The sequence below is a fragment of the Gallus gallus genome, chromosome 1 (assembly GCF_016699485.2).
Source record: "Gallus gallus isolate bGalGal1 chromosome 1, bGalGal1.mat.broiler.GRCg7b, whole genome shotgun sequence".
In the NCBI taxonomy this organism is placed as follows: domain Eukaryota; kingdom Metazoa; phylum Chordata; class Aves; order Galliformes; family Phasianidae; genus Gallus; species Gallus gallus.
In genome coordinates this window covers 122,907,855-122,935,751 of record NC_052532.1, presented here as the reverse complement: position 1 = coordinate 122,935,751, position 27,897 = coordinate 122,907,855, and the positions used below count along the sequence as shown (strand labels likewise).

General features: G+C 40.9%; 1 protein-coding gene across 2 annotated transcripts; it reads right to left on the bottom strand.

Moving 5' to 3' along the window:
• On the bottom strand, window positions 1-27,552 carry GEMIN8 (gem nuclear organelle associated protein 8). 2 transcript variants are annotated; one of them, XM_015273570.4, is made up of 4 exons: window positions 26,956-27,552; window positions 23,176-23,211; window positions 19,999-20,422; window positions 1-1,088 (listed from the first exon to the last, which is right to left on the bottom strand). In XM_015273570.4, exons 2-4 carry the CDS (start codon window positions 23,197-23,199, stop codon window positions 832-834), a joined length of 705 nt encoding a protein of 234 aa, XP_015129056.1. In that variant the 5' UTR covers window positions 23,200-23,211; window positions 26,956-27,552; the 3' UTR covers window positions 1-831. The 2 variants fall into 2 exon arrangements, with proteins under 2 accessions (XP_015129056.1, XP_416829.2); XM_416829.7 differs by having other exon boundaries at window positions 27,457-27,552.
• Window positions 27,553-27,897: the final 345 nt, after the last annotated feature.

Sequence of the window (27,897 nt, the reverse complement as noted above, 5' to 3'; positions counted from 1 at the left end):
TTCAAGCTTCAAACCAATGAGATGTTTTTATTAGAACGGCAAAAAATAATTGTTGGCATTTGTCCAAAAAGCATTTTGTCCTCTCAAGGATCTCTTTTGCTAGACAGATCTCTGACAGACAGGGCCACATCAAGCTTCTCCCCCAAACTCCCCACCTCCTTCATTAGAACATTTTCCTATCTAATTTTGTGTTAGAGTTGAACTCCTGCCAGACAAGTATCAGTTTTGAAGAAAAACTTCCTGCTTTATTATATGCATTTGAAAAAAGAATTCACATGGCCAGGCTACAGTAATTTGATATGTTGTGTCTTGGCCAGTGGGCTCCTGGCTCTCAAGGGAAAAAAAAAACAAAAGATTAGGAGACACAACACTTCAAGCTGTGTTGCATTAAGCTGGATCCAAACGTTGCTATATTTAATAAGACTAAAGAATAAGACTACTTAGTTTCCTAAATGGAAAGAGCTGATAATTTGTATAGCCTTTTTCATTTTGTAATTGCTGTTAATTTTTTCCAGTTCATTAGGTATAGACGTTGTCACGTTTCTCACCTGCGTGGTCGAGGCAGCCTGACATCAAATGAGTGAAACAGACCGGACAGTTATATTACTATCTCTCCCTTTTACTAACTGGCAATGGTATGTACGTAAATGAACTCTGACCATCACAACAGATGATGTAAAAGAAACACAGGGCAAAAAAATCACTTTGCTCTTACTGGATCCTGCCTTAAAACCCATGCAAAACTGACATGTGCAGTTTATTCTTCCAGCAGCACAGCCTGAGGCAACTGTCCCTACAGCTCTGTGCAAGGTCAGAGCACAGTCCAGGTACTCACAGCTTGAGGGGAATAATTGGCCAGTATTTGGGCTGTTTTTTGTCACAATTTCTGTCAAAGATAAGCTGCATGGCAGTCTCCATAGCTAGGATTTTGGCGGCTTCATCACCATACAGTTTCTCCATTTCTGCCACTCTTCTCTCCCCAGGTCTTTCTGCAGGTGGCTCCACAGAACGCTTCATGTTTCTGTAAAGGTCTTGATCAGCCTCCACATACATTTCTTGTTGCTCAGCTTCCAGCTGCTGCTGTCTCCCTGCACAACAGAAACACAAGACATGTACATTACTGAGCTATCACCCAATCACATTTTATTTTAACTGCTAAAATATTATGCATTCAAATCTGTGGTGGGCCTAGACAGCCCACATTCACTCACTTAGGGTACTGTCAACTTCTTCAAGGGAAGAAGATCCTGGAAAACATATAAACCTCCCTGTTAGTAATAAAAAGTACTAACTAGTGTTGCTTCAGTTCTTCCCTAATGTACACAAGTCTTGAAAAGAAAAAAAAAAAACTGTAAGAGTTGGTTTCCAAAGTAATTACTTAGCAGCTGAGATAATGAAACAATGCATAGGACAGTGCAACTTTAGCTGAACCACAGCCAAGAGAAAATGTAATCAGTCACTACTCGCTGTAAATGAACAAACCAGTCTGTCACGCAAGTGTCAGCCATCAAATGTACCCAATGAAACACAGCTGTAAGCATTGTGTTTAGACAAACTGGCCAACCTCATCCATTTTGCAGGACCTGCAAAGTTCAAAACTGACAGCCTTACTGTCATTGCTTTAAAGACAAGACAAAACAACAGCTAACATATATCCCTGCACCACATCTTTTAAAGAGGATTCAAAACAGTTCAGAGAGATGAAACACTTGGACCAATCTGCCAAAAATCCTCTTTAGTAAGCCCAATTTTGAAGCAAGAAATAGGTTTTGCGTGCATAAGGATACCCTCACTTCATGAGTGCTACTCTGATGGAATAAACAATGCTCTATGCAGTTAAAACAAAGCACGTACAGGACTCCTCTCTAATAGAAGACATTCATACAAGATGAAGAAAATCACCTGTCAGGTACTGAACTCCACCTACCAGCAACAAATGTTGGTTCCCAAAACTGCATCATAGGAACGGTACACTGTAATGTGAACCCTTTTAAAAACAAACAAACAAGAGAGACTGAGTTCACTGGTCAGGATGCATTAGCCACACGTAAGACATACTCCTCAGCGTCTGGTGCTACGGACCTCTTCTCTCCTTCCTCAGAGACAGAATTAAGCTTCTACCAAACACACGACATCTGCAGACCCTAACCCACTGCTAAGTATCCTGACATATCCATGTCAAACATCTGCAGTTTATTGTTACGCTGCAAAGCCCTGTACGCAGCAGCCAACTGACTGTCAGACTTCATGAAAGAATTATCCCCTGTACCTCATTCACAGAAAATAGGTATTTTCAACAGTGCGAGAAGAAACTTCAATTCTGGCACCTGTTTGTTAAGAGAGGGACAGGGAAAGCTTTTGTCCGGCCACTTCCACCATTTTGTGTTGATAGAGGAAGGGCAGCTGTCCTTGAGTGGCTATCAGAATTATAGAGGTTGAAAGGGACCTCTGGAGACCACTGAGCTCAATCCCCCTGCAATCTGCTCCAAAGAGATGCTTCAATTTCAGTGCCTCTTCTTTAAGGGTACATCCCCAGAGTGTGCTGCACTGCCAGAACTCATGAGAAAACACACACCAGAGGTCCATGTGCATTTGTGGAAGAGTCACATTTATTCGGTGTCAGGCCATTTCAACCAAAGGTCTTAATTAAAACTACTAACACCACCTACAGAGGGCCCAGCATCAAGAGAACAGGCTTAGAGCTCAGGTGGCAAAGGTCACTTAGATTGCATTGAAGTGAACTTTGTGGGTCACCAGGCTGCCCACAACTAGGTAACATGCTTAAAGGACAAACCTGCTGTAAATTATGCAACTCACACTGAATATTCCTTGACAAACCCCAAAAATCTATGCTGAAAAAACAACTCCTGCTGCATGTTATAAAGCAAAACTCAAGCAGGGCAATGAACTGAACCCACATTTGTTGACTCTTGGGTCACAAACACAATTCCTTCTACTTCTGTATTGTCCATGGAAATTTGTTACTCCCTACTTCTGTAGCTACATACTAGAAACAGCTGCTTCCTCACATGCCTGAGAATATCTCTGATAGTTCACTGCACACAGTAACACTTAAAAATTAATTTCTCTGGAGATATATAATGAATCTTTGGAAATTAAATACATTTCTAGCAGAAGCTTTATGACGGATGAGTGGATTACAGTTTAGTGTGCATCAATCTCTATTTGAAGCACAGAGTGGTTCATAAACTCACAGATCCCGATATTAACAATCAAAATAATAATATAAATTATAATTGTATTCTCTAAATTACCTAACGAACCTCTGAAGCATACATTTTACATTACGCTTTACTAATCACATGTAACGCCATTAACTTTCCAACCTAACTAACTATTCCACAGCAACTGGCTAAAAAATTCCCAGAGCAACAATATTACATAGTCCTAGATCTAAGAATGAGCTTTAGGGAGTCTGGGCATAGGCAGTGGACAGAAGTCTGCTACCCACAGCTTGTAATTGCAGAGGCTGAATTTGTGCACAGAATATAGAATCATAGAATCACCAAGGTTGGAAAAGACCCACAGGATCACCCAGTCCAACCATTCGCCCTTCACCAATGGTTCTCACTAAACCATGTCCCTCAACACAACATCCAAATGTTCCTTGAACACCTCCAGGGTCAGTGACTCCACCACCTCTCTGGGCAGCCCATTTCAGTGCCTGACCACCCTTTCAGAGTAGTATTTCCTAATGTCCAGCCTGAACCTTCTCTGGCGCAGCTTGAAGCCATTCCCTCTAGTCCTATCACTAGTCACACAAGAGAAGAGGCTGACCCCCAGCTCACTACAGTGTCCCTTCAGTTAGTTACAGAGAGCAAATATACGGTAGTTGTTGCTAGTAATGCCACTGCCGTTGCACAGAAGATGTAGTTTATCTTCAGTGATTTGTGGAGAGGTACTAATGTGAGAAGTGATAGTGCCGGCACCATTTGGTATCATGGTAATCATGTAAAGAGAAGCCATGGAATAAAATGGGTATGTAGGCTACTGCTTTTACCAAAGCAGTTATTTCCAGCCAAACACTGAGATAAGAAAGAAGATGGCTGAGAAAGTTTTGTCCTGTTGAGAAGCATACTAATTACCTTTGGTGGACAGGGAAGCAGAACTCCCCTTACATCCAGTCAGGCTGGGTTCTATCTGTAACCTCAAAATTTACTTTAAAAACAATATAATTTGTGCTACATCTGCAGCTACCAACTCATCAAAAAGATGACAATTAGTCTCTGATAATGGGAAAAAAAATAACAACAATAGAACCATAAGCTGTTTATAGCAATAATAACCTACAGCGAGAGGAAGAATCTCTGTGAAGAAAGCACCAAACACTCGTTTATGAGTTAGGCAGCAAGGTTTATTAAGAAACTAATTCTCAGCCCACAGCAATGCAGTTCCCAGCTCATTTTCGAATCTGAGCTCCACACTCCAAATTTGTCACTGGGCTGCCAAGCAATAAATGTGAAACAAATAATTTTTTTACAGTTTTGTAAAGTTTTTTACAGTTCTGAGTAGTTTCTCCTTCCATTTCACACAAGCTGGAAAAAAAAATAAAATAAAAACAACATTGCTTTCCTTTATAGCATTCAGTTTCAACTTCTGGCAAGCTTCACTTCCCCCTGTTGTGAAAAAGCATTTTGCAAATGGTCAAAAGACAGGCACATCACAGCAGCAGTGTTTGTTGCCATACCAAGGATAAGCATTGCTGACATTTTCTTGACTGGCCAGTTCTGTTTGTTCCCAAACATTCTCCTCTCCCTCGAAGCGATTTTCAGAAGTAACTTATCCTTCCTAAGCTCACTTCTCCTGCAAATCCATAGCTAAACATTGGCCAAAAGAAGTTCAGACACCTTTTTCCAAGTGCAGTAAGTAGTCTTTTCTTCATCTCTCAGGAATACCAAGATCTCTACCCAAGTCATACTGCATTCTGGGACATCATCAATTAGTCTAGGTCTTTTGAAAGAAGGTTTTTTTCCTCCCACTTTTTCTTGCCTGCTATGCATATCGGCTTTTAATTTTGGATATACCAGGTGAAAGAAATGTGAATGAATGCAGGCAATGACCTTCATCCTCAGAGGCTGCCAAAAGCAGGATAAACAGTAAAAACATCTTGGCTATTCACTACATTTGTAGCTTCATATGCACACAAATACCATTTTGCATGCTTTCTGTGGAACTGTGACCAAAGCTCTTCAAGATGTAAGCAATTTTCCCTATATCAGCTCTCAGAGGTCTTGTTCCTCCTATTTTATAAGAAGAAGAACATCATATACTGTTAAGTCTGATCCACGCTGCTCTTCCTGCTTGTAGTATTCTGTGAGAAGATTAAGAAGCAATCAAAAAACTTCTCTGGAATTCATCCTTTTCTTATTAAAAGAAAGGAAAACAGAAAAATAAAAGGACAAAACAAAAATCTCAAAACCAAAATTCAAGAAAATTCTCTTATTTGGGGACAAGTCTTCATGAAGAGATTTTTCAACACAAAGAGGAGATAAAAGCAAGGACAGTAATTATGTAAGCTGAATTTTCATTGAAGGCAGTGAAAAATTCACATCCAGCATCCTATGGTGCCTTGTACCATTTTTAGCTGTTCATATTTATACGCCCGGCCCTTAGCTTGCTGTAGCCCAGTGATCACACACAAGCTGATAGCATTTCTCACAAGGCAGCTCTCTCTGTCCCCACTTCTCTGGGTGCACATCACCTGCAGCTGGCTGTGCTATTGGATGCTGACCTGCACCACGGCAGCTACGCCATGAGACCAAGGTCTTGCTTGCCCTATATGTCAAACAGCCTCCATTGACTTTCAGTTTCTTGCTTATCTAGCACATTATTCTTGAAGGAATTATTTCACATTTCCCAGTCTTGGTTCTGCTTTTTCTTTTCCATGCTTTCAGATCGACCTATACCCCTGTTCACATATTTGTCTGCTTATTTCAAGTGATTAATGATTCTGTTACTGCTGCATGTGCACTTTCTGAGCTTTCTCATCCTGTTTTAAATGCTACCTGAGCTGAGCTTGAGCAGCCCACGCTAACAGCATTAAAAACACTTCCCTTTTCTACTGATTAAAGACTCCTAGTTCCCTGCCTTTGAATGCCACTTCCCACAAGCCTATCTGCTGTGTTAAATATTCTGCCCACACAGGCATCTCAATGTAAAATGTCAGATTCTTCAGCTCCCCCAGAAAACTAAACAGCTCTACAGTGAAGTTACATGGTTTCTCTGAAGTGATAGCATCAGACCATTCTACTATGCCAGTACTTGTATAAATCAGTCATACCAGATAGAAAACCCCAATCTTTACCTAAAGGAATTCTAACAAAATAAGGATTTCACTTTAAGACTTTGCCAAGAGCATACTCAAGCATTTTAATTTTTCCAGAGCTCTCATGAAAGCTGACATCTCAATCATTCTTCTTTATCAAGTTTAAAGCTTTATGGAGCAGGAGTTTCCATTGGTGGGAGCAGGAGAAATGCAAGTAATCACAATCTTACTACTACAGCAGTGTAACTTACACAGTTAAATCATGTAGTTGGCTTGAAAACACCATTCTGGAATAAAGGTGACTTTCTGGGGAAATAACTGCCTGCAATGATAAGCTCTCCATCATCAGAATGACAACCACTGTGAAAGAGAGCTACCACAAATGCCTAAGGCATTAAAAACCCAAGTACCTATGCTAACATGTTTTCCATCTGCTAGTTGAGAAGGGAAGGAGTTAAAAGAAATTGAGTGTTTCACCATGTATATCTATAAGCAATGCAATATTCTCCAGAAAAAAAAAAGAAAAAAGAAAGAAAATGTTCTGTTACAGGCTTTGAAGTAAGAGCAGATGTGATTCCTTGGCAGGCTGAAACTGTGGTTCAACAGACATTCTTCTTTTCTCAGCTACAAAACTAGCTTATGCAGTTCTTGCTTCTCTCTTTCTCCCCTTAGCTACGCACTCCAGCTCCCAAGCCCCTCAAAGATGCTGGTAAAACTATCTCAGGGGCACTACACTACATCCCACAAAAAATAGTTATATTTAATCTTGGTACCGCTTAGTGTCTTGGCACCATTAGCTGAACTAAAATGGCAGCATGGAAGCAGAAGTGAATGGGCTGGGAAGAAAAACAACCTAACCTGGCTTTGGCACTAAGAAATGCTCGCAGAACCGCAGTCTGACTGAAAACTTAGTGGTAAAAGCAGGAAATAGTCTAAGAAACATGAGTATCTCTAAGAAGGATGCAGTAGCAACAGGCTGTCAGAGCAGACAGGAAACAGATTTTGCAAATCTAAAGTACTCAGTTTGATAGCTTCTTTATTATAACAGACTTCTACAAATTTCAAAGAAGAAACTCCTGTGGAAACAGGGCAAGATCACCTACTAAGACAACAAGAGACTAGATGTTATCTTTGAAACCAAGATGAATACATAGATGAAGCAAGGTTAGAACCATGGCGTTCCAATCCCTGGTTTGCTACTGAATAGTACTTACCACTCTCGTTAATTATCCACATCGTGCTTCAGTGTAATTACTCTACAAAAGGAGCCTAACGCTTTCCTACCTGATAATTATGAAGAATTAATTATCTCATACAACTTTTAAATTTTTGGGGTAAGTAATTGCATGAAGGCTGCACAGTTAACTGGAGATTAAAAAAGCTGATTTCTGTTCCACAAATAGGATTAAAAACCAAGAAGGGCTGTCTTCTAGTCTCCAACACAAACCGCCCAAGCTCCTCGATAGAAACAATACAAGCCTTCACATCCATGTTTACACTAGCAATAGGCTACACTGGTTACCATCCAGCTAAATGACCATTAACTTCTGTTTTATTTCCTCCTATCACCTTCCACAACAAAACCCTTAAGAAAGGATATTATCTCCACCAGAAAATGGATCAAAGCAAAACCCATGAACATGAATCAACCAGACAGCTCCATGGAACCCCATGGAAGCCTGCTCTAGAAAGTGGAATGCTCTGAATGTAGCTCTCAATCAGATATGTGTGCATCTAATAGCCACACGGAGAGCACAAAACACACAGGCGCACCCAAGGTAACTAACCAGAGCACTGTATAACACAAACCAGAGATACTAAGGCATCCCGACTGTACGTTTGCACCACCTGAAAGAATTAAAAAGCTAGGAGGTTGCTGACCACCATGCAGAAATTAATACAGGATCAGGCGCTGGCAGCTGTCTCCAGTACGGATCAAGCCTACAGAAATAAGATTAAATACAGACCAGCTGACTCTGCACTCCCATCCCCCAAACAACTCCAATCTGTCGTTGATGGCAACAGTGCTGACGCCAGACAAAGACACCAGTGCTAAAGTAAACAGAAGGATTACTTAAATCTATATATAACTGTATCCACATATACACACACGCATATATGGCACAGCCGGAGTAGATCAAACAAAGAAATACACAACATTAGAAGTGCTTCTTTAAAAGCAAACCAAAACAATGAGGAAACATGAGTTTCACTACCAGCTTTGTATGTGTCCCGAATAGAAAGTAGGCACACGCACTTGGAAGACAGTATTTTGTGATGTATAGAGCGCTTGACAGCTAAATCATGCTGAACGTTTGGTGCTTCCATGGGAACAAAAAAGAGTAGCCTGCATGAGTCTTCTAAAACAAACTCGGACATTAGAATTTCACTTAAATTTTCTCCTTGATTCTAGTCACAGGCTATACTGCTGAATTCAAGCTTCTTCTATGGTATGATATGGCAAAGCAACTCAGTAAGATACTCAGGGAAATCTGCTAAGTTACCAAATCAGAGACTTCTGAAAGCAACCTATGGCCACATCACCAATTTTTTGAAAGACAGCACAGCCCAACTATGAAGAGACCTTTCAGTTAACCAGTAGGTCCAGAAGTTAATGTCACTGCAGCCATGCAGGACAAACAATCACCAATCCGGACAAAATTAATCTCAGAAGGAAATACAATTTTTTTCCACGCTGTTAGTATAAAAAACACAAACCCCAACAGTGTGCTGCCTGACCAATAGTTCTGTAAGAGACATCTGGAACTAAAGAAAGCAGCACATAAAACAAAACTTATAAAAGAAAGGGCCGAGGGGTAACTTTGGAAATTAACTTCCCTTCTGAGTTTCTCATTGCTACTATGCTAAAAAAAACACATAACAAATTAGGACTTCAAAGCCACCGCAATAGTTAAAGAGCAATGCCAGGATGCACACAAACAAAACACAAAATAAATGCTTGGTTCTGTTTCTAAACTTGTCTTTCACCTACCATCATTTCATTGCTCTAGCAAATTAGATTTACTTATATGCACAAGGTTAAATTGTTGTGCTTAGTACAGAAAAAACACCACAATAACAACAAGATGAAAATATGCCAGAGACCTGCAAATGTGTGCCTATCATACCTTCTGCAAAAGGGAAGTGTTTGACACTAGAAATAATTGAAGAGCCCCTTGCTGGAGCAGAGGTCTAAGCACTGTCTCCTTTCAAAAAGGCAGCTTTCAGCATCCTGGCTTCTACAAAGTTATTAACACTCGTCACATAGGAGCTTCTGTGACTTTAGTGGTGTAATTACCATGTGAAAGAAGCACTGAAGAGACCTGATGAAGGGAAGATTTCACATGAGGAGAGCCATCAGAGTAAAATCCTAAGGGAGGAAGCAGGACCCAGGGAACTACCGGCCAGTGAGCCTTACTTCTGTGCCTGTGGGAAGACCATGGAACAGATCCTCCTAGAAGATACGTTAAGGCACATGAGGGATGAGCGGGTGACCCAAGACAGCCAGCTTGGCTTCACCAAGGGAAGGTTATGCCTGACCAATCTAGTGGCCTTCTGAGATGGAGTGATGTCAGTGGTGGACAAAGGGAAGGGGGCCAATGTCACCTACCTGGACTTGTGCAAGTCCAGTGGATAAGGAATTGGTTAGAAGGCCGTAGAATGAGGATTGTGGTGAATGGCATTATGTGCAGGCAGAGGCCAGTGAAGAGCGGTGTCCCCCAAGGATCTGTCTCGGGACCAGTGCTCTTCAACATCTTCATCAACGACACCAATAATGGGCTTGAGTGCACCCTGAACAAGTTTGTTGATGACACCAAACTGAGTGGTGCAGTTGACACATTAGAAGGAAGAGATGCAATCCAGAGGAACATCGACAAACTCCAAAGGTGGGCCCATGGGAACCTAATGAGGTTCAGCATAGCAAAGTACAAGGTTTTGCACGTGGGTTGGAGTAATCCTGAGTATGTATACAAACTGAGAGAAGAACTTGAGAGTAGCCCTGCTGAGAAGGACCTGGGGGTCCTAGTGGATGAAAATCTGAACATGAGCCAACAGTGTGCTCTTGCAGCTTGGAAAGCCAATGGTATCCTGGGCTCCATCAGAAGAGGGGTGGCCAGCAGGGACAGGGAAGTGACTGTCCTCCTTTACTCAGCCCTTGTGAGGCCCCATCTGGAGTACTGCATCCAGGACTGGGGCCTCTAGTACAAGAAAGATGTGGAGCTATTGGGAAGGGTCCAGACGAGGGCCATCAAGATGATGAGAGGACTGGAGAACCTCCCCTACGAAGACAGGCTGAGGGAGCTGGGCTTGTTCAGCCTAGAGAAGAGGTTTTGAGGAGACCTCGTTGCAGTCTTCCAGTATTTAAAAGGGGATTGTAACCAGGAGGGGAATCTTTTTTCTTTTTTTTTTATTTTATTGTTTTTACAAGGGTAGACAGTGACGGGACTAGGGGGAATGGTTTAAGCTCAAGAAGGTAAGGTTTAGGTTGTATATCAGGGGGAATTTCTTTACAGAGAGAGTAGTGAGGTGCTGGAACAGGCTGCCCAGAGAGGCTGTACATGCTCTGTCCATGAAGGTGGACATCCAAGACCAGGTTGGATGGTGCCCTGGGCAATGTGGTCCAGTACCAGATCTGGAGGTTGGTGGCCCTGCCTGTGGCAGGGGAGTTGGAGCTTCATGATCCTTGGGGTCTCTTCCAACCCAAGTCATTCTATGATTTGAACTCCAGATCCTGTTCTCAACAAAAGTCAGTAGCTAACACGAGTGGAGGAACACAAAAGCAGGAAATGCAAGTAATCAGTGATCACCAGCTTTACCTACTGAGAAACAGAAAGATCAGAAAAAGCAGATACTTCGCCCCACACTCCACCAAAGCCAGCCAGACAATTTGCTAACTGCCACCTCAGCACCTCCTTCTCTAACACATTAACACGATAACATCTCATGCTCTGGACCCTTCCACAGTTTCTCAGACTCCTTCTCACCACACCACTGGCCAAAAATCCCAGAGCAATGACAACTGATGAATTTGAAATCTTCCACATCCCTTCTGGTCAGCAACCATATGAGAAACTGCAGATCTAGAAATATAAATGTTCTGCAAGGCATATGCAGAGTGAGATCGGAAGAATATTGTCTTTGTAGTATTTGAACAACCATATTAAAATCAAGGTCTAACATGCTCTCAGGAAACCTATGTTCCTTTGCAAAGTTTCCCTAATTTCCACATGAATATAGAGCTAATTGTTAAAGCAACAACCACGGCATGAGAATTACAAATGAAATTAAACCGAAGAGAGTCTTATCCATTTAAACGTGAACAATAATAATATACATGCATACATATATATATATATATATGGGTATAGCACCCATGGTGTTTATTTCAGTACATATATAGTTTCAGTACAAATACCTACTTAAGATTTATTCTTCATTTTACATTGCCTCCGTGACTTCAGCGTACAGCAGAACAGTGTTTAGACAACTTAGACACATATCTTTGAAAATATCAAGGGAAAGCTCTGACATCCAGATAAAAAGGTTTTAGTACTTTGGAGGCAAATTAACAACTGTAACACTGATGAACAGCTGGATCAATCCATGCCGAGCACTTCATATGCTTGCAGTACAACTTCTTTTTAAGTGCGTTGACATAACAAACTTCTCTGTGCTACTGAGAGACAGGGAAGTGCCCCTGTGCTCTTGGATTAAAATCCCAAAAAGGAATTTTGGACACAAATTCCTACATCAGAAGATGACTTAGATTCTTGGAATGGATGGGCTTCCACATCATAACGTGTCACAGGTGCTCAACCCTGCCACTGGAAGAGACAGAATGATAATGTTTCATTGCACATAGGAATTTAAGATGCCTCTTCCTTTGGATATGATTTTTTCCTTGAAAGTATGGTTGGGAAACGAAAGATTATTACTTTGGATATGATGCTAAGTTCCATCCATTTTGATAGCTTTTGTGGATCCAGTCCCAAATGACATGTCCAAGGCCATGATGGAATTCTATAAAGGCCACCTAAGTCTGAGACTGTTAGCCCAAAAGCCTCTGTATCTCTCAATTTTGAGCATGCAAGGAAGTAAGTTTCTACAAGAGCCAGGCAGAAAGAAGTCTTTCAACTCTCAGTTTCTGTCCATGCAGCAACCACAGCCCCTAATTACAGTGAGCAAGAATTCCATCTGGATGTTGCTGATAAAAGTGAGGGACAGTGAAAGATGTTGAAAAGCAAATGGTTCCTGTGAAGTTTTTGCTTTAGCAACATCACAATAAAATTTGCACAGTTAAGTTATGGATTTGCTTGGAGACATACAAGATGTTTGCTTTCTAAGAGAGTGATCTTAAATGTTAAATGTTTGAGAAGTATTGTTATACCATACTCTGTTGTAGACTCTGAGCAGATTTTGGAAATAAAGAGCATAAGAAGTGCGCACCATGGCTACATCCATTTCTACCTTGGTCCTTGAAAATGCATTCCCTCCAGTACTATAAACCTTAAAACTTAAAATGTTCATGCTACAACAGCTCCCCTAAGCAGACACAAAAAAGACTGGGTTAGAAAATATTTAATTCATAGCCACTGCCCAATTACAGAGTTGCGAGCACTATATTAAAGATGGATGAATTCAGATTTATAATCACAGAACTGAGTCAGAGCTCTCTCCTAATTGAAAGTATTTAGAGGTCCACAAATGTCACATGTGGCACCCAGACGGAACCACTAATCCAGGAATTTTAAGAGCAATAGAAAAGTGCATAACAGACTGCCTGAGTCCAGTGTTTAGCACTGAATGGCTTTTACAGCACTTCCCTAGAGCTATCAGCATGGTTTCACCTGCTCTTTTCCACAGCAGCTGCAGCTGCTTTCACAGGCTCCCCTGCAGGGACAAAGAATGAAGAGAAGACTAGGGGAACCACACAGAGCAGCTGCAGATGCTTATGGCATAAGCAAGCAGACAGACGTGACTTCAGAAGATTACCAGCATCAGTTCCCAGTTCAAGTAGATTCTGTGTGTTCACCCACCAAACCTTCGGAAAGTTGTTCTTGCTCTAACAAGACAACTGGTAAGGGATTCCTTGGGGTCTGCCAGGTGGCTCTTCATCAGACCTTCGTGGAACGTAGGTGTATCACATCAGTATACTTTCATGATTTGGAAACTGCATGGACACAAAACAGATGATGACACTCTGCTTGTCTGACCTAAAACTGAATTGTCGATTTCTTTCTACAGAGAAAGTTCTAATAGCTGACCTATCAGAGCTACAGAAGTGACCACATACACAACTGCAAACTATTGAGCAGTTTTCACTGGATCCTTCTGAGACCACCAAGTATCAAGACTTACCAACAGCAGACATAGCACGCAGATGGTAAGAGGCAAGGCAGCTGAGAGGAGCAATGATGTCTGTTCCGTGCATCTTATCCTCACATCGTCCAGAAAAAAACTCAATTCAGGAGGAATTTTACTACAGCAATCATTTATGAAGAGCAGCAACAATACAAGGTTACCAGACTTCACTGATTCACGAATAACTTAGGAACAAAAGCTCTCTGGGAGAAAAGGAGTTGAAATTTTGCACTCATTCGGTAAAGATGATGTCAGTAGGATGTACACAGGAGTGACGTAACTTAAGCATTAAACAAAAGGTCTGGAATGAACAACTTTTCTCAGATCATACTGTTTATTCTTCTGTCACCTAAGGCTTTCACTTCTTGCCAAGGTACTCAAAATCTCTCCTAAACGTGAACAAACTGAGCCTCTCAACAAGCCACCTGAGGTATGTGTTATCTCCACTATACTGTAGTGCTAACTGTATTAGCAGAGACAGAAAAATAAAGGGTGAGATTTTAACCATAGGTTTCTGAAGTTTAATACATATTTTCACACTAACACAGCTATTGAAGCATTCTTCACTTGCATCAAATGAAAGAAAAAAATGGAGACACATGACACCTCAGCACTCCTCTTAAAGAAATGTCTACATTGCAATTACACTGAAGCAGACAAGCTGCTTCTCTCATGCCCCCTAGAAATAGCCTGCTGCACCTCAAACACCTGTAACCCACAGTGTGCTTGGGCAGAATCAAGCGCAGTGCAACCATGGGCAGACAGAGCTGCAGGCTCCAGCCCCAGCTCGCCCAAGGGTGCATGCTTGGAGCATGGTTTGCAGCACCCCTGGACACGATACCTGGAGCATCCCAGCAGCAAAATGACTGCACTCTTGGCCTTTCCTTGCACACTTTAAGCGGATGTCAAGATTGTCAAAAAGTCTCAGCCTGAGGCACAAAACAAATAAGAGCAACTTCAGATATTGTAACTCCTAGCTCTATATATGAATCCTTACAAAATCCTCCTGACCATGCAACAGAGGAAATTCATTTCTGACACTGTCTGGTCCAGTGATGCAGAATGCACATAGCCACGTTGTCTCTCTGTTCCATGAATCTGTTAGCAGCATAACAGCCACCAGTTGCAAAACACGTTGGATTAGTGGGAAAAATCAGTCCACAAAACAAAGCTAAACATGTTAGAAACTCAAGCTCTATCTCCAGCATGAGATCCAAGGCCATTTCCTTGACTATCACATTCTCTAGGAATATCTGTGTTCCCGAGCTGATACTCTTAGTACAATGTTAATCTCTTCTCTTATGAAATGGATATAAAACTGTGTCCAAACTGTTCTGCAAATGCAATTCAGAACCTTTTGTTTTGTTTTGTTTCTAAGTACAGATTACTTTTCAATATTAAGGTGGTGAAAAATTGTGGAACTTCTCTTTGTTTCTGCAGCAAGGAGGCATTCTTTTACCACTGATTTCCAAATAATAACAACCTCTATGCTGGCTGCACCAGCTTGCACACTTGAGAAGACGCTGCTGCTACAGGATAAAAGGTTCCATCATTAAGAAGAGATATTTCTCCTTCCATTAAATAAAAAAAAACAAACCACCCCGTGCCTCAGAAACGTATCTCAAGCACCCACATACATTGTGGAGAGCACTCTATTTCACAAGTTCTTTTCAGAAACTTCAACAATTCAGCTTACAAAGACAGTGGTAAGAATTTGTATGATGGCAAGGCTGACAAGCCAAGGAGTCAAGCAGACATTTACAGGGTCACCGTGAACACAGTTTTGGCAGCCCAGGGTAGGGAAAAAGAAGCAAAAAGATGCTGGTCATCTAGAGGAGAACTAGAGTCTAACAGAGCAGAATGAGTAACAGAGGGAAACATTTATTTCTTTCACTTTTACTAAAGCGTGGTAACAAACATGAGCATAAAGGCCCGTATTTTCCAAAGTACAAAGGCTTTAAAGAAAAGCAAAAACTTCATGGATCTGGTATTATTCAGACAAGTTTAAAAAACATGGAAAATTCCATTAGTCCCTCGTCACGGAAGAGGCAGTGGCAACTGTCATCTTTCTCTGAAACACAAGGGAAAAAACCTACAAATTGCAGATTTGAAACAAACATTTTCATTCAGCATTTCCTTTCAATTTCTTTTTTTTTTTTTTTAAAGGTTTTCCATCTGGCACGAAAATTTTAAGTTGAGACAACATTATTGTGGGAACAGCTGGAGGGTCTACGTGGGCAATACAAACAGAGGCTTTAATGGAAAAAAAAAAAAGAGTTGTAGCATTAACAACTGACAGACCATTATCCTACAGTAATGAACTGACATGACAGTACTTTCCTTTGCTTTTGTTTTTAAATAAAAGACGCTGTTTCATTGCCTCTTGGCTGCTCCAGAATGGTTCTCAATGTATTTGCAATGCCATATTCGCTCAATTATAGCAGTCATCTTCTCTTGTATGTAAAAAGGGAACAAAGAAAAACTGCGTAACAACAAACTACATTTCAAAGGCTAAATTTGGAAGTGCAATAAATAAAATACATGCAATTAGACAATTCACTGAATTGTTAGGCTCGTGAATCTTACTTTCTTATTTTTGTCCCTTTCATTCTTGCAAATGTAAGAAGACAATGTACTCAGCCTCTCATATCTAGGACACCTGGAGAATTAAGTACACTACCGAGGTCTGACAGGTGTGATAACTCACAACAATGATTTCATCCTTTTTAACAGCCTCAGTGAAGAACTAAATGCTAATAAAAACACCCCCAGGAAGCACAGGGTACGAGGATCATCCGTTAAGATGAAGAACAAAACCCCTCAGAATAGATACACTAAATAATTGTGATTGCATATGAAGGTAAACAATTGAAAAGAAATCAAAACTGCCTGTAAGGAATTTTAACCAAATGTACAGGATATCTCGACTATGGAATAAATTTGTCGTGCATTAACGTGTCTGAGCTCATACAGACTCAGCAGAACTCTACTCACAATTACTTTGGGGCATTCCATAACTTGACTGCAACACATGACGAGAATATAAAAACTAGGAGGAATTTGATATGAATTCAAAAACAGAAAAAAAGGGTTGTTTGTGAACAACTGTATCCCTGCTAAGTGTTAAATCATGCAGTAAGACTTAGAGCTTGTCAGTTTAAAAGGCTTTACTGTACAAGTCAGCCAACAACTGAAAAAAAAATTGCTGAAGAATAGGCATAAACTCCTGTAAGTCTGTGCTGGTTACTGGAAACTGAAGTAAACCTGAAGTTCTTTTCTGTGGCTAGTTTAAAATGACAGCTTCCTTCTCTTTGAAACTCTTCTTTTTGCAACTAGTGTTAAGACTTGTATTTTACCACCCAGACATATGCCTTTCCCTCCTACACCTCAGGCCTATTTAAGTCTTCCAAATAAAGTTTGCAAGATGCTCTCTTCTAACGTCTGTGACCCCTGTTACCTCCAGTGGACCCTTTAACAGGCATTAGAAGTGAGAGTCTGATAGTTTCAGTCTATTTGACTGCTCTTCCACATGTTGATGAGACATGGGTCATGGCTGAGAACCAGCTGTATTTAACTTGGTAAATCAAAGCTCTCATCATACACACGTCCAAATAGCTGCATTAAGTCTGTGTACTATTTCCTAATTTTGCAGGTCTTGAAAAACAGACTAACGGTGGTCATCCATTACAAAAATAAACCAATTCTCCATGCTGTATACCAGCATAACCCTCCCGTAGGAGCCCAAATCCCCTATCTGGCCCGTTGCTCTTCTCCCATATGTCTCACACTTCAGCAAGCTGCCAATAAACATATGTCAAACTCATGCACAGCACTCATTTCAAAAGAAGAGCAAGCCAGATGTTTGCTTGCAAGTGCATATCAAGGTGGAGGGTTCAAAGGCTGTGAACTCCACTGGACCCACTTATTTACATGAGAGAAAGAAAACTCGAGACACAGCTTTCCCTTAACCTTCTGACAGCTGGCTTATACTTCACCTGATCGCCAAGGTCTCTATTGATATTCTCCTTTGACGTGTCCAGTTTAGAGAAAATTTAAAATTCTCACCTCAGTGCTGCAAGTGGCTCTCCCAGAGATGGATGCCTAAACTCCAGGCATTACTGAGCTTTATAATGACTATGTTTCCCTAGAGATCTGTTCCTAACGTGATGAGACAGCCCACGACATATAGTCTGGGATTAAAATGAAAAGCTATCAGAGGGGAAATAAGTAAGCTGGGTTTCCTTTGTGCATTTGCACTATCTCAATTTTCTTGAGTATCAGTACAGAACTACAGGGATTCTTCAGCACAGTATGAAAGATAGAACATGGTAGTGTAATGGACTGCAACTTAATGAGCTTCTAAATTTTTATTTCATTTTGTTCTGAAAAGGCATCCAGGAAGATGAAAAACGCCACCTCATTGTGTGATACTGCCTTGAACAGTCTCCATATCAGCTCATTTCCATACAACGAGGGAAACAAGGATTTTCTCCTCTTCCTGCTACTTATGCTACATGAGAAACTTCAACAGAACAAAAAAAAATGCATTTTACTTTTCTTTCCCCCTCCTGCAAGAAAAAAAAATTCTGAACAAGCTAATGCTATATTTTTAATTATGTGTAAAATTAGCATTTAGATAGCACCAATCACCCAAGAGTTCTGTAACACTTTTATATTTTAATGAAATCTAGTACTTGTTTAGTTTTTCATGCCTTGAATAATTACATACAACTATTACCCTCACTTTATCATACCACAAAGAAACTTCAAATTACATGAAACTGAGGCATGCAGTAGCTCAAGGCCAGATTCTGCTTAACTTTGGACAAAGATACGGAATACTGTCACTGAAGAAAGTGAAGTCACACTTACCCATAAATAGGCTAGTATATGGCACAGAGCAGAAACCTAAATATTCCAAAAGGCTCCAAGTATCTCTGTGGTGGAAGGAACAGAAGTCAAATCTGTATTCTGAGTCACAAGCCTCTTCCTGATTCACCTGCTCATCATAAAGGATCAAATCATATTTTTAGCAAGAGCAGCCAGTGAGGGGTCAGGAATAGATTGAACAGCTATACCAAGGTCATATAGGATATTCGTGACAGAGAGCATCTGCAAGCCCAGATTTCCCCATTTCCAGGACACCGCTTTAATCACTCACACACCTTTAAACACCATTAATCATAAAGATTAAAAAAAAAAAAAAATCAAAGAAAGTACTGCATTTCTAGAATTGGCCAAGCATCTTATAGTACCCTGTACCTCATTAAAGGAATGTTTCAGAAGAAGGCATCAAGCTGATGCTGAAAAACCATGGAGAGAAAGGGCTGGCACATCACACACTACCACTTGAGCTCTTTGGCTCACATTCCTTTGCTAACTACAGAAACAGTGCACCATACGGATAGGAAGCATGAAGTTAAAGCTGAGGAGTCTCAGCTCACTGGATACCTCAGATCAAAGACCTTAGAATAACAAGACTTTTATTTTTCCCTCCCAATCACTGCTTTTATTATCCATTTTTTTTTTTTTTTTTAGAATATTTCCCTCTTTCGGTATGCTCTACTAAACATTTATTCTGAGTATTTCCTATTTGAGTTAAGGGGAAAAGTTGTTCTCATCATACTACTTTTTAAAAACAGATCGTTAATCTCCATGCAACATTTATATATGAAATAAACTACCAATAAACTTTTTTTTTTTTTTTTTTTTGTTAGAGGAATTTCACAGAAAAAAGATGCTGATCAAAATGTGAGATAAATACTAAATCTTTGGCTTACATCCCCTGCCTAATGACTTGGCTCCAGATCAAGATGCAAAATAAAGAGAACCTTCTGGTATAGGATAGAATGAAGAGTACCTTAGGGATACAGAGACAAGAGAAAGGTCTTGGAATTTTGCTGTTGGGTTAGCCAAAAAAGAACAAACAAACTGGCTGCTCCATATTATAGAACACATGGAGGTTTACCCTAGGGTTCAGTGATGTAGCAAAGTGCTTCCTCTGGGTTCCCCTCTTGGACATACAGCATGTTAACTATATTTAACCTTGGGTTTCAAGAACTCCAGAATTTTTAAGAATACTGTCTCCTAGACAAGCATGTTATTCTCCTCTTTGCAGTCATAATTCTCTCTCTTTCTCACAGAAGGTGTTTGAAGATTTTTCTAACAGTTATTTCCAATTAATTGTACTCAACTACACCCACTGGTTTTGCCTGACTCGATCTGCTTGGCTTGCCCGCCCGCAGTGCCTGTTTCTGTAACTGTTACAAAACCCGTAAACTCTGAAGCTGCCCGTGACTCAATGGCATGGCCACGAAGCACAAGAAAACCCAAAACAAGAATGGACTTACGTAGTTCTTCCCGATGCCTCTCTGTTTGGGCAAAAAACTGGCGAAGTTCCTCCGTGATCTCCATGTTACTCAGGTCATATTCAAACTCCCCTTCAGACTCCGAGTCTTCCTCCACTTCAGAGTCTTCCTCTTCCTCCTCCCTGTCATCATCCTCCTTCCCTGGCTGGGCATCCATGTACTGCTGAGCTCTGCCACGTGGGCTATAGTTGGAAAAACGGTTGTGGGTACAAGGCGGGTCATCCCCATCCCAGTCTGAGTAGCGTCTACTTGGAGAAGCTGCATAAGGAGGCCATGGTACATGATAAAAGGACTCCATGGCTTTCCTGTAGGCTTCCTGGTGTCTATGCATCCAGCGCATAGCTAAATCATAGTGCTTCCAGTATCTTGCATACATTTTCTGAGAATACCATGGCTCAGTTTCTTCCTGCATCCAAATGAGGGGGGACACACATGGAAGAGAAAACAAGCAGTAACTGAGAGAGAAAACACTGTAAGAGTAAGCCCTACATTCGTATTTTAATCATCAATTGCTCTTTTCCTAAGAAAGAAACAAAAATACATATGTCTAAAGGAAAAGGGCAACTGTTACCACAGTACAAATGCATTACACTTTGTTACTCTTACAAGAGATTCTTTTTTCATCATCATATCTAACAAAGAAGAATCAGTGACAGAGTTGTAGTGTCCAGGCGGTTTTTTCCACACAGGTGTTTGTACTATTATGGTGGAAGTCAGTGGTTTTTAGGGAAAACGCTGTGTGGATACATTCCACATTTCCTTTAACCACTCACATGAGTTTTAAGAACAGAGTCATTCCAAGGTGTATGCATTACAACCGACACCTGATTTCCAAATCCGCAGGCGGAAAACACAAGAGATTAAAATTCCTCCATATTAAACAAAGGCATTCATTTTATCCAGTAACATATTTCCTCCATCTGTCTGCCAAAATAAGTTTCTCAGGAAAGGTCAAATGGCAATTCAGCCAAGTTCATATAGCCATCGTGGCCTTGATCAAAAACAAGTCTGTATTTAGCCAACTGCCAGCTGCCAGTAAATCTCCCTTTTGTACTCATCAGCAACCAACACATGAAAAAGGGTAACAAAGTACCACTGATAAAGCACATGGAAAAATAATTCTATAGAGGGAAACGTCCTGCAACAGCACCTTCTCTTGTCCTGCATCTGATCTGAGTTTCCCTGAAAAAGCTCAGTTTCACTGTGTTCACGTTCCAGTAGCAACTGAAAAGCCCTGCAGTCCTTCTAGCCCTGAGCCCCTTCATACAGACAGACCATTTCACCTCTATCCTCACTCTACTCTCAAAAATCAAGAAATGACAGAGGATGTTAAGAGAAAGCCATAGAGCAGTAACCTAAAATCTAGAACAAATAAAACATATAGCCATTCTCCCTCCTGTCCTATCTTGATTTCTACAGAAAGTCTTTTATCTAGGCAAAACAGAATGCCTGTTAAATGAGAAGACTTTTAATTAAACCACCTTTTGGCAAACACTCAATCCACGGCAAGATTAGCCAAGCTTTTCAGAGATGAATGTGACATTTACAGCCCTTTATTAGTTTTTTCATTTTATTCTTTTTTTAGAGGCATACAAGAAAAAAAAAACCTTTATATGTGTTTTCCTGATCTGCACTGGCACCAATTCCACAGCTTTAAAAGAATGGCCCTCTGGAAAAAAAAAATTAAATCCCCAAACAAAACAGGAAAAAAAAGCCTAAGAAACACTTTCTGTTTAATTCCAAAAGTATAAAGTGAGGTTAATTTCATTTACTTATATCTGTTCTTGTTTTCTTTTTGTCAGGTAATAATGCAAATATTTGAGAGCTTGGTGTAATCATTATTCATACCAAAAAACGCCTCAACTGTTATATTTCCCTTCTTTCTACAAAGCTGAGCACATTGCTCTGTAAGAGGTCTATAAGCGCTCCCTTTCTAGGTAACTGCTAAGTGCTTTCAGAAATAAAAGACTCCCAGACGTGAGAGTCCATAAAGAAAAAAAAAAAACAAAACACAATAAAACAAACTTGCATTCCTTCATAACTTCTGATTAAAACTGCACCCTAATCGTGAAGGGCTACGGGGCTCAGCAATCTGATTTAAAAGCCCAGATAACAATTCATGGATGTTAAACTTCATAGCATTGATTCTCATTTTAGTCCAATACTGCGTTGGTAGAAGACCTATCATTTGAGAAGATTTATTCCTAAAATGAGTAGGAGCAAGAGAAGCATCTGCCTTCCATATGGAGTTTCTTCATTCTTAATCATCCAGTGACCTAAAAGCTATGATATACAATGTTTTTTTCATTTATTTATTGTTCTTACTTTGCTAAGGAATGTCACAGTGACTCCTTATCCTTCAACAGATGAGAACGTTCTGTTGTCGAATTTGATACATTCACAGGTTACTTCCAGAACATTTTATTTTTCCCACTACTTAAAAATCCAGTTTTGAAACATTGTGCAGCTTGACAAAAGCAGAGATCTCCTACATTCTATATATTTCCAAAAAATGACAACATATTCTTTTAAAGCCCAAAAAATATCTCCACTTCTTCTTAAACGTTTCTGAAAGAGCCCTTGATGATTTCACTCTAAGCTCTGGAATCCAGCTGGTTGACTGGCTCCAGTTGTTAATTTAGGAGAAAGGAAGACAAAAAGCCAGTTCATGGAGACAGGACTGTGATGCTGGTGCCTGTCCAAGTACTTTTTATGGCTTTTCTGTTGAAAGTGACCCCTAAAACCCCCTTTTTACATTTGAATTTTAAAAATCCATCTGTTAAAAAAGAAATTACAGCAATGTTTTACACTGGTGTAGAAAGGGGAAGGGAACACATTGAAGTCTATCTTAGTTCTGTGTCTGTGCTTTTTCAGCTGCAGAATAAATGGAAATAAGAGATTTCCTCAAGAAAACAAAAGCTATAAATCTAAGGCAAATGATCAGAGTCCTCTGTTATTTTCCTGTTATGACTCTGGAGCCTCCCCAGGAGTAGACAAATCACTCGCTGTTGTAATCTGAATTCTATTTCATAGCCATTTAGATACTTTCACATCTAATTTTTACTTGTCTGTGTTGACAATTCAATAAAAGTGTTTATATGCATTTTGTATATAAAATGTGACTAAGCAATCACATTGACAACCGTAAAGACTGCTTACCATCTCTTGCGGAGTTTGTTCCATGATCACAGTGAACTAGAAAACAAAATAGCAGCTTTTAATTCATAAAAATAAGCATTATGATGGTCACAAGTAATCAATAATTTTTTGTTAAACTTGAGTACTGTGGCCTACAGGTATTAAATATCTTTTCTCTATTGTGGCTGGATGAAGTCTCTTTTTGGTAGTTTCTGATTAGTCAGTACATAACCCAGTCCTTAAAATTCACCCCTACAGTACTAAGGTTACAAGGGAGCCATCTACTACAATACAGCCTAAAATGCTGGGACTGAATGATTTTCCACATTACTATCTTCCATTTTATCCCATACATTATACTTATACAGCCTTTAGTTTCTAAAGGAAATACAAAACAAACCAACAAAAACCAAACAAATCAAACACGGTGTCCTTGCTTTTTAGCAGCATCTGCACAGGGACATCCATAAAAGTTGCAAGTACCACAAAACGTTTGAACTCATCTTAACTCCACGTTTGTAAATCTTCTGATTAAGCTTAGAGTGCACTTATCATAACTGCATAAAACCCTTTCTTTTGATTTACTGATCTTTTTGTCCAGACAACCAATCCTATTTTCTGCAAAGGAAACATAGACCAACACAGGCTGCAATGACATTTTTGAATGTGAGGAAAAAGAGAGAGGAACAGGGGCAATGAGAGAGGAGGAAGTAAAGAAAAAGAGAGGGGAAGGGGAGGAAGGGAAAGAGCAAGAGCGTGAACAAGATTACTGTAACCATGAGGTTTTCTGCCCAGAGAAATTGCGGATGCCCCATCCCTGAAGACGATCAAGGTCAGGTTGGATGCAGACCTGGGCAGCCTGATCCAGCAGTTGGTAACCCTGCTCACGGCAGGGGGCTGGAGCTTGATCTTCAAAGTCCCTTCCAACTGAAGTCATTCTATGATTCTAAGACTGGATTTGTATTTGCCATCATTTTCAGTGTGATCTACCAGCATGAAACACTGAGAAATATTTCAACTTACCTACCTGACAATTATTTTATTACAACATTAGCTGATTTATCCGCATACTTCCTCCCAGTACTGTCATTCAAAACTTGATGTACATGATGCCTGTGAAAAGTAACAGGAAACCAGCACACTAAACCAACCCTCCTAGCCATAAAACACAGTCAGAGGCTCTTCCCAGCAATACTGGAATATAGCCAGGACAGCACTTAGAACTGTTGTAGATTTATACCAATGTAAAACTAGGATCTTTCACAACGTATGTGAATACAGGACAAACACCACTTATGCTCTGTCTCCCATTTAATACTCCTAATTAAACAGCAATTTTTTGCCTCTTAAGACAAAATATACTGAGTGAAAGAATAAGGATGAGCCGCATTCAAAGAAAATGCAAATCATGAAGCTACCACAAAGGCAGATTATTGCCCTTTGTATGGCACACACCAAGCTCAAACCCATAAATCCTTAGTCAGACCAACAAGGAGCCCTACATACACAAGCAGTCCATTGCCATCAATGGGATGACATGTAAGTAGGTAAAAGGATTGCATCATTAGGCAAACAAAGTGCGTGAATTCACTGTATTCCCCCCTGCCTACTTAAAGGAGGAAGAATAAAACCCAGAACTGAGATCGCTGAAAAACACTGCAGTGACTTGTAACATTTGCAATCCACACCTACATAGAAGCCTCGTGGGCTATCCCTCTGCGCACTTCAAACATCTCATTTCCCATGCTACCTCTCATCAAAACTTTTAGCTCCATTCTCATGACTTACACATGTACTTTCTGTCCCTTTCCCATACACATCTGGACACTGTCAAGGTCACCATGTCTTTTCCTTATACTTAAAAATCTAAGCTCATGGTAGCCAACTCTTCAATTTCCACTTCAGAAAAAAAATTAGGTACATTTCACATTCATTATCCCCGTAATTCCTCCTACGTGGCAGAAGGTTCTTTGAACTAGCTTCAGCATAAATAGCAATCAGGTTCAGAGCTTAATGTAAATGTACTTTTTAAAGCAGTAACTGGTGAAGTTTGATACTTTATTATTAATACACGACATGTACATGTGCTCCCCAATGAGGAAGGGAGAAAGGAGGGAAAAAACCTGTTGAAACTATTCAACTCTATTAAGTTTACCAAATATGAAAGAAATTAATGAAAGAAAGTTCCTTCTTGGATAAGTTTTACTGCTTCCCCTTCTCAGTTTTGGAATATTTCTCCACAGATAATTAAGTACGGAGGCAATGCGTTTAATCAAAACATGCTTGTTTCTTTATCAGCATCAGGCAAGTAAACATTAATGAAAGTAAATACATCTGATCAAAGCAATGATAGCACTCAATTTGTTTGGAGTCAAATGAAGTTGAGACCAACTGTTGCATTTTAAGAGTTGGTAATACAGTAGGGAAGCAAAACCATCTTCTGGTGTATTAGATATAGTGCTGTGACACGGCTGCCATACTGGAGGCTACAGGTACAGCTCAAAAGGCCTATTAATGCAGGATGCAGGATCAAAGAGATTCTGACTTTATTTAGAACGCTGATGGCTGCAGAATCAGCCCATGGTACTGAGATAAGAACACAAGATATCATTAAAGAAAGGTAGACTTTCAAGAAATTCAGCAGAGTTCTTCACCAAAACATTTATATAAAGCTTTCTGGAAAAAGTAATCCACATTTGTATAAGAAATGCCCAAAACAACAGATAGAAAAATGACCACAAACTTTGCCCATTGCTGCTAATGCTTCTGCTCCTTGAGAAGCATCTTCTCCAAATCAGAACAGAGACCCTCCTAACTCAGTAACTAGTTTCTGGCAATGGGTAGCAAGAGATACTCTGAAAAACAGAGTAAGTACATACACAATACCTCTCTAGCTACATTTACCATGATTTCAGAAACAGATAGTTCAGAGACTTTTTGAACTCCCAGGTGGTTTTGGCATTCAAAGCCAAACTGTGTCACCTCTATGAACCCATTTTTCCACAACGTCCCAGGGCTGTAAGTTTAACAAATTAAGGTGTTAAACATCAATCCGCACTGGGTACTTCAAACTCACTCACTTCAAGCTCTTTAAAAATAATCCAAATGCTTAGTAAGATAAAGCAAGCCATCTACATAAATAGCGTGCACCTTCCAACAAACACCTACTGCATTTTTTATTTTTATTTTTTGCTTCTAATGCTTACTTCTAATGCAGAATTACCAGGAGAGCGAACTGTCTGAAGAGTGTTTTGATTATATGCTTTAGATTAACACTGGTGTGTGATGTTCACTTTAACACCAACGTGCCCTAGTTACAGTCATGAAGAAATTTTAACTCTGTGACTGCTAAGACAGTTGGCTATTACCAGTATCTCCCTTAAAAAGAAAGAAAAAGAGGAAAAATTCCCAACTGTACACACTGCATTCTTCTCTAAGAATGGCCATAAGCACAAGATCTGTCTGGGACTTCGGATTCAATCACAGCTGTCCAAAGAGGACAGCCTGAAGACTCACCTATTGCTACGATGTCTTCACACCAATCTCACACAACTACAGTGCTAACTCCTGCAAACAAATTGCAGGTAAGTCACAATTACGATCACTATAGGGGCTTAACCAACACAGCTGTAAAGAAGGCATGCTGATCAAACTTTAGAGTGTGTTAGGGCACTTCCTAACCAAGCAGATCCTGAGGGCAGTAACCCTGTGCTGCTGCTGAAAGGAGGGTAACTGAGATCCAGGACACAAACCCAAAGCCACGTGGGCCCAAAGCTGAGGCCAATGGTGCAATGCACTTACCAGCAGTCCCAGTCAGCTTTTGCCTCATGGGACCTCATTGCTTCAGTCACTGGCTTGGAAAAGGACGGAACTTCATAGCTTTTGAAGGCAAAACCAACTTTCTGCTCTCGCATACGCGGTGCCTAAACTCTGATTAGAGTCCTTTAGCTCATCCACAGCACGAAAAAGACCAACAGGCCACGGCCCTACTGCTAAAAGCGAAGGCCGCGGGCTGACAGAAACACGCTCCCATAAGGTCTGTCTACAGCACAGGCGGGGCCGCGCCCCCAAAGCACCGACGTTTTGCGGAGGAAAGGACGGCAGAAGCCTCGACCACTTAAGCCGATTTGCGCGCGATAAACGCTGTCTGTCCGCCGCCACCAGGCGCCCAAGCTATGAAAGCACAGCTAACTCCCCACGAACTGCTCGTTCTCCCGCTAACGCCACCGCCTTCCCCGGCCCGTCCCTCCCTCAGCGTTCCCGGCGTAAGGGAAAGGCCTCGGCCGCAGCCTGAGTACCCACCCGGGCAGCCAAAGCAGCCGGCGGCGTAGGGAACCGAAAGGAACCGGCCCTGGCGCTCCGTCGCTCCCTTCCGGCATGCACACAGCGCGGCACGGCGAGAGGGGCTTCCTCCGCCGCTTCCGCCCGACCCTCACCGGAGCCGCGGCGCCATCTTGTGGGTGGCCGGGCTACGGCAGGCAGTGCGTGTTTGTGCAGGTGGCAGACTGGTGGCTGGGAGTTAGGGAAAGCAGACCGTGGGGGTTAACTTGGCGAGTCACTAGGTTAAAAAAATGATACGAGGAAAGTTGTACAACGGATATCTGTCATGAAGATACAGTCCTGACTTAGGAATTCCACGAGCAAATCACCAGATGCTCAGAGAGTGCGCTAAGAATCAGGATCACAGAATTACGTGCTGACACGCACCTCTGTGTCCATCAAGCCCAGCCCCTGCCCAGCAGC